The following is a 7,634-nucleotide window of genomic DNA, read 5'->3' on the forward strand; positions in this document are numbered from 1 at the left end:
GCCAGGCAGTGATAGCTCAAGCCATTTCTCCTCAGGGACTATTTCCTGAATGGGACACATCTGAGACTTTCTCAATTTCTTGTACAAGCCTTCAATGACATCGCATACCAATTTTCTACATCTCTTTCTGCAAATAATATCTGATAGAGGACAACATATGTCTTTTGTTAATTTTTTTTTGGGGGGGGGGGATGTTGAGACAGGTTTTCTCTGTAGCTTTGGAGCCTGTCCTAGAACTCACTCTATAGACATTTTTAAGATCTTCCCACTTCTTCCTCCCAAATGTTAGGATTAGAGGCACAAACCGCTGTATCTAGACTAAATAATTTTTAATCTATATTCAGATTGATGTGAACAAACTTTGCACATACTTTTATTGGGGGGGAAGTTTTTTGAGATAGGGTCTTACTAGCTCTGGCTGGTTTAGAACTCACTATGTAGTTCAGGCTGGCTTTGAACTCACAGAGATCCTCTACCTCTTCTTCCTGAGTGCTAAATTGAAAGGTATGCACCACCATGCTGGCTAATTTGCACATACTTTGAGGCCAAGGTCAAAAAACTGTAGCTATACAGTCTGCCAAGAATGTTTTCTTCTATCTGCATGTGTGAGCACACTGTGGCTCAAGTTCTGAGTCTGAGGACAACCTGCAGGTACATGTTCTGGTTTTCACCATGTGGATCCTGGGGTTGAACTCAGGTCACCAGGGCTTCACAGCAAGTGTTATTACCCACTGAGCCATCTTGCTAGTAGTTCATTTTGTTTTGTTTTTCTTTAAATGTGGAATTAATAGGCCATTATATCCTAACTTTGGTTTTTATCTTTACAAAAGTCAGTGTTCATTTAACATTTTGGTGATTGGTATTTGGAATGCAAAATTTAGTATTTATTATATGTACCTGAGGAATGTAAACAGGTGGCAGTTAAAAATGTGCTTGCACAATGGTAGTAGTTTTGTTACCTTCATGATGTATAGGTAATTCTAGATGACTTTCTTCAACAGTAAGAGAAGTAAAGAAGTCTTTGAAATGTGGAATATAGTTTATATCTAGTACTAGTACTATACATCTTTGAATAAGATGTAAATAATGAAATGGATCTTTTGTTGTTAAAAAGGTTTTTAAATTATGTGTAACTCATTTGGAGAAAGGACAATGATGTATTTTCACATGTTGAAGTATAAATTTTTATTTGTAATACTTTCAGTTCCATTATAACCATTACTTTTATTTAACAGGTATCCCATTTGGTTTAAAAAATACTTCAAGTTTCAGGCCTTTAAATCTACTCCAGGTAAACATGAAACAGTATTTTTGACTTAAATTTTTATATTTTGTTTTTTAAAAAACAATGTATATTTGTACATGTCAGCATATGAAAACTTAAGGTCTATCTGGAATCTTCTAAGGGTATGTGTGTTGCTACCTGTATGTAGTTAAGTGTAAAAAAAAAAAAAAAAAAAAAAAAAAAAAAAAAAAAAAAAAAAGATGAGTGTTCTGTAGATGCAGCTTTCATTGGCTTTACTCCCTGTCTAATCAAGAGCTAGCTGCCCCAGTGAGGAGGTCCTGGAAAAGCACCAGCCTGCAGTAGTGGCAGTAGGAACACTTGCAGACATACATGTGCTGTTAGCTCACCATGGGTTTTTGTGCTTGGAGGTTTCAAAACTTAGGTATGCATTATTTTCCCCAAGGAAGATTATGCTTTCTTAATATAATGGTAGATAACTACTAGACATTCTGTAAATGTTAGGTGTGTCTAAAATATACCTAATGACGAGGCCTTCCCTTTTTTCCATTATAATGTCACTGTACTCTAAAGAGATAGAAAATGGAGCCCGAGTGTTAGAACACCTGCTTCAGATGGTCAAGGAAGGCCTTAGGTTGAAGACTAGCGATGCATGAGGGAGGAGGAGAGGACTAAAGACTAGAGCACTCTGGGTCCCATGCTCGCTTCTTTACTTCCTGGTCCCTCTGTCTGCTCCTGCTTACTTAATGCCATTTCCCTCTGGTTTCACTTCCCCTTCTTGATGTGCAGTTCTCTTAGTTAGCACATAAAGAGTGAATGGGCTTCATTCTAACGTGTTCTTTTCCTTACTTGTATTCACCCATCTTCCTTCCCTACTCCTTCCACACTGGTCCCTTTCTTCCTCCACATAGTGTCCCCTCTACTTTCAGTGGGAGCAGGACTTTAAAATGTAGACTCTATATACTATTGGATGTTTGATACTTCTTTTGTGCTTTTCTGCTGTTACCCTCAAATTGGCTTACTCTTTTCCCCAGTGTCCTTTAACAGTCATATGTTAAGCTAGTAATTTGGAAAATAGTTGTCTACAGAGAACTTAAAGGTAGAGATCTGATGATAATGCAGAGCTGTGGTTTATTGGGAAATAGCAATACCTGACAAATCAGCCAACCTCATATGTAGTCATAACTAAAGTCTGCATCGAACTAAAACTGTTTCTGTATATGGTATAAATATGCTGTCAGTATATGCAGACCAGTTGCAGAGCTGTGCACTGGTAAATGTGGGCACAGCTAGAGATCATACTGCTTTAATTAGAATCACTTTCCTTCATGTTAACATATGCCTTGAGAAGTCTTATGACAGATAAAAAGGAATGAGGACAAAGCCACCTTGTCTACTAGGGAAGAAGAAATACTGAGCCTGGACTATGTCAGATTTAGTGGGTTTAGTTTTCTCAACCAAAGGATTGCCTTTTTAATTTAATTTGGATTCAGAATAAGACCAACTTATGGTCTTCCCAGTAAAGCACTTTATCAGCCCTAGAATTCCTCACCCTGTTATATTAAAGTGGTAACTTTTAGGATTGTTGCCAAAAGACTAGAACACATTTGGGGGATGGATTGTCTTACACACATTTCTGAATCATACCCTTTTGATTTTTGAGAAGGACAGCTTGTGAAGCTCAGGTTGGCTTTGAACTCTCCCTTCTCTTGTCTCTGCCTGCCAGGTGTTAGGTATATAGGCACTACAGTGTGTCATGATGCCCGGTTAGTTTGTTCAGTTTCTTAGCATATGTAATGATCTTTTGTACTGATGGCATAAGAATGACAAATGTTTAAAAACTGTAAATTTGGATAGCTAACTATTAACTTGAAGCGGGAAATTTATATTTGAAAATAATATTGGGGGGACCAAAAAGCAGTAGGACTTAAAAATAATTTCTGGGTATAGCCTGATTAAGGGCAGGCAGCTTGTTTAGTTTTACTTCTGTGTGGTTGTGTGTGGAGGTGCTAGAAGCTGGCCCAGCAGCCACTGAGTTCCATCTGCAGTCCTTCTCTTGCTCTGTCTTCATCTGTTTCCTCAGAGCCTAGAAGAGTGCTTGACTCCTAGCGAATTCTCCATGAATGTTTGTAAGGAAGTATAAATATTTCACATGAAAACAATGGGAAGGTAGCTAATTCTTGTTTGAATTCTGAATAGCTTCCTGGTGGTTCACTCATGTTTAACACTCAGCAGCAACAACAGCAGTCACAGCCCCCTCAGTTTGTACAACCTCAGCAGCCTACAGCTTCCAGTCCCCAGCAGCCAGAGGAGCAGGTATTGGATTTTTAGCCTTTTTGTGTATGTGCATTTTCACTGTAGAACTTAGGACATGTTTATCATACGTTTCCACTTTTAATTTGTTGGAAGAAATAGTTCCTGTGTTGTTTCTCTTTATCAACACCAGTAGCTGCCATTTATTCTAATCATAACTGCTCTGAATGGAGGTCTCCATCTTGCCAAGTATCAAATAGCCAGACAGTGAATGGCAGTGGCAGGTAACCCCTCCTCACTATGTCTTTTCTGACCAGCCTATCATCTTGTTTGTAGAAATTGATTGCTGTTGCAGTGGATCTGTCTGTGTTGTCTGGTAGTATTGGGCAGTGGGAACACAGACAGAAGCAGATACTACACATTGCCAGTCAGGGTATAATCAGATAAACTGAAGTCTTAGAGAAAGGGACAAGTGTTTCTGGACTTCGGCTGTTCTGTAGAATCATTTGGGAAACTCAGCATACTTATTCCTGCGTCCCACTTTTGAGTGTCTCAGCTGATGTTAAAACTGCCCATCAGCCCTCTTGGACATCACTCCTTCAGGCCTTCAGTGGATGAAACTTATCTTCTAGTAGGTTTCTCAGAGAGGACACATTGAAAACTTTTTCTATATTAGCACATTACAGTTTTGCTTCACTGATAAGATTTCTCATTTTGTTTCTTTCACTTTTTAAAAACAAATTTTATTTTCCTTATGTCTGTGTGTGGGCGATGGTGCACATGAGGCCAGAGGACTGGTAGAGTAGGTTCTGTCCTTCCACTGTTGGGTTCTGTGGTCAACCTTAGGGAAAAGTGCCTTCACCGGAAGTTTACTGTTGGAGCTTTGTTGTTGCTGTTTCTGAGGCAGACTCTCACTCCAGCCTAGCTGGGAACTCAGCATTCCTTTTGCTCCAGCACCCAAGTGCTGGGATTACAGGGGGAACTGTGCCAGCTGTTTGCTATTTAAGTGTACATTTTTAGTAGTACTAAGTACATCCACACTATTGCACAAAGCATTTTTCATCTTGCAAAATTGAAATTTATTAACAGATGATAACTTCCTCAGTCCAAATACTGGCAGCTACCATTGTGCTGTGTTTTTGATGGAAAAACACAGTGCCTCATGCAGGGAGATGGAATCATGGTCCATGTGTCCTTTTGTGTCTCTTACTGTCACATCAGACAGATCATTCACTTGGATGTGTCAAGAACTTATTGGGTCTTACAGGAATACTTACTTTCCTGAGACAACACAGTTTTGTACTGTAGTGCTGCATTGTTTTACAATCCGGTCAGCACTGTGGACAAGGGTCAGTCTGTCCAAATCCTTGCTGATGGCTTGTTAACTTCTACTCTTGGGTTTTCTGTTTATTTTCATGTTTCTTGTGGTAGGGATCAAACTCAGTGCCTCTTGCAGGCTGGGCATGCACTCTATCACTGCACTTCCTGTTTAAGCCAGTTTTGTTTTGAGTAGCAGCTATCCAAAGTGAGAATGAGTTGAGAGTCTCCCTGGCTGATTGGACCAGCACAGCCAGCTTTGAAGGTTAGGTTTGAAGCTGTATCTTTAGGTGGAGACATTTAGGATCATTATGATCCAGTTGACCTCTATAATTAGTAAATGACCCTGTATATCTTTTTTTGCATCCTTTGATTATTACTAAGATTGTATACCTTTTCCTGTTTCATTTTTTCCTGGATGCTTTATTAGTTGATATTATTTTTTTATTTATTGTTTTTAGTCACTATTCTAGCTTGTTGGTAAATATCTCATTCTATTTGTGATATTTAGTATTTGTGGGTCATTTTAGGAAACAAATTGTATCCAATGAATTGATTTTTTTACATTTTTGAGTTTTTCTTTGGTTTTACAATAGCACTGTTCTGGAGGTTTTTATTTTAGGGTTTGCTTTTTTTGTTCATTCCAAAGATTGGGTTCCATTCTTGCTACTTCTATGTGTTCATAGTTTATATTTATATGAAACCTAAGCTACTGTTTATTCTTCCTCAGACATCAAATAAAAGCTGTCTTTTCACTGGCTGAAATTATTTTGCTCTTTTTGCACAAGTCACTTGCTAATTTTTTTTTCTTTTTTAAATTCAGGGTTCTGAACAAGGTTTAACTGCTCAAGAACAGGCCTTAACTGCTCAACAAGCTGCTGTTGTTAATCTTACTGGATTAGGTGGCTTTACACAGTCACCGGCAGCTGGTAGGTATCATCCTGACTCCTATTGAGACCTCACTGTGTAAATTATTTCCCTTTTCTTCCTTGCAAGCAGTAATCAGAAAAATCTGAAGCATTTTATCTGTGAACTATTAGATTAACAAACAGCTGGCCAAGAGTTTTTCCTTTCAAAATTACTTTGACAGTTGATTGTGAAAGCTTTGACTCATACACATAATGTGTTCTCTTTACAGTGGTTAACTGGCAAACTTTTACACATTTACCAAAGCAGTTTTAGTGTTTGCACTGCCAGTGGTTGTTTTCTTAATTATCTGGGACCACGTTTTCCTAGATAGTATAATTTTTCTCAGTTTGTAGTTGTATGAATTAAATCTTCATAATTAGCAAAACTTCTGTGAGCTACTTGTTTGTAAAAATGAAACTAACTTGAATGTTCAACTTTCAGTAGGAAATAGTAAACAAAAGGTAATATTTATTGAATTCTGACTTCACATTTGAATAAGCCACATGCTAGATTTTTCTTAAAAATAAATTAACAAAATAATAGAATTTGAGGATTCTGTCAATTGTCCCTGTGCACTGACCGTGCCTTTAGATTTCTGTAACTGCCAGTTTTCAAATTTAGATGTCCCTTAGTAGGAGGAAAATAATTCTTCCATAGAGCTATAATTCAGAATTAGTGAATTTCCAAATGCAGATTTGTAACTAATGTACCTTTACTACACAAGTTATAATTTTTCTAAAATAGCCATAGTAAATTTGTGAAAAGAATTGTAGACAGATCATGAGAATTTGTCTAGTTTCAAACAAACTGCAGTCACTTAGGCCAGATCAGCCTTTTCACCAGTACTTGAGAATGTTGAATGATTGGCATGGCCCCATCAGCTACAAGTCTTAGTTCACCTCTGCGTGCTCACTGGATGTTGTATTTTAAAAGATCGTACTATTTTACAACATGGTGGCTTCCAGACCAAGGTCCAGTATCAAGTTCCATGGGGATGCAAAGAGGATGCCATGGAGGCAGGATGTAGCTGAGGTGCTAGAGTGCTTCAGTACTGCAGAACATTGTTTACAATGGCACAAACCTATAACCAAAGCGTTCTGCAGGTGGAGAAAAGAGAATCAGGAGTTCCGGGTTAACCCCTTCTATCTACATAGTGAGTTCTAAAGCCAGTCTGGGATAAGACTCTTGTCTCAAAAAAAGAAAAACGAGGAGGAGGGAATGCAGTACCTTAGTCTGTGTATTCCTTTCCCTCTGTATGGCCAGAATGTTCTGGAATCAATGATACCCTCAATTAGCAGGAGACTAAATTTATTCTGAAATATGTATGATTTGATACTTAAGGTTCTCATTTTCTAACCCTGGTCGCCTTCAAACTTTTTGACTGGCCTGCTTTCCCCTCTCCTGTAGTGTTGTCTCAGCTCTGCTCTGCTGAGAACAGACCTGAGCAAAGCCTTCCTCAGCAGAGACTCCAGCTCTCCTCTGCCTTGCAGCAGCAGCAGCAGCAGCAGCAGCAGCAGCAGCAGCAGCAGATTCAAGTAATCCAGCAGCTTCACTTGATTAATTAAGACCTGAGTTCCAAAAGTACTGTACACTGCCTTGCAGGAGGGGTACTTTCCTGTCTGTTAAGGCTAAAGCAGTTGGTCAGTAACTTAGTTTATTTAGAAGTCTGACATGCCAGGCAGCTTGGAGCACTGAGTGTATTTTATAACAATGTATGCTTTAGCCGAGCGGTAGTGTTGCACGCCTTTAATCCCAGCACTCCGGAAGCAGAGGCAGGCAGATCTCTGTGAGTTCGAGGCCAGCCTGGGCTACAGAGTGAGTTCCAGGAAAGGCACAAAGCTACACAGATAAACTCTGTCTCAAAACAAAACAAAAAAAATAAATAAATAAATAATGCATGCTTTAAATCCTT

General features: G+C 38.8%; 1 protein-coding gene across 7 annotated transcripts in view; it reads left to right on the top strand.

The window, feature by feature from the left end:
• The window catches only part of Supt20h (SPT20 homolog, SAGA complex component), a 34,975-nt gene that overhangs the window by 26,396 nt on the left and 945 nt on the right, over positions 1-7,634 (top strand). For 5 of the 7 annotated variants that reach the window (XM_052732255.1, XM_052732256.1, XM_052732253.1 and 2 more), the window contains 4 exons: positions 1,236-1,291; positions 3,443-3,559; positions 5,637-5,742; positions 7,130-7,257. In XM_052732255.1, the coding sequence (XP_052588215.1) occupies positions 1,236-1,291; positions 3,443-3,559; positions 5,637-5,742; positions 7,130-7,257 (407 nt within the window). The remainder of the gene's footprint in view (positions 1-1,235; positions 1,292-3,442; positions 3,560-5,636; positions 5,743-7,129; positions 7,258-7,634) is intronic. The other 2 variants (XM_052732257.1, XM_052732260.1) reach the window with 1 other exon arrangement.

The sequence above is a fragment of the Peromyscus californicus genome, unplaced genomic scaffold (genome assembly GCF_007827085.1).
Source record: "Peromyscus californicus insignis strain IS unplaced genomic scaffold, ASM782708v3 Scaffold_9__1_contigs__length_137607984, whole genome shotgun sequence".
NCBI lineage: Eukaryota > Metazoa > Chordata > Mammalia > Rodentia > Cricetidae > Peromyscus > Peromyscus californicus.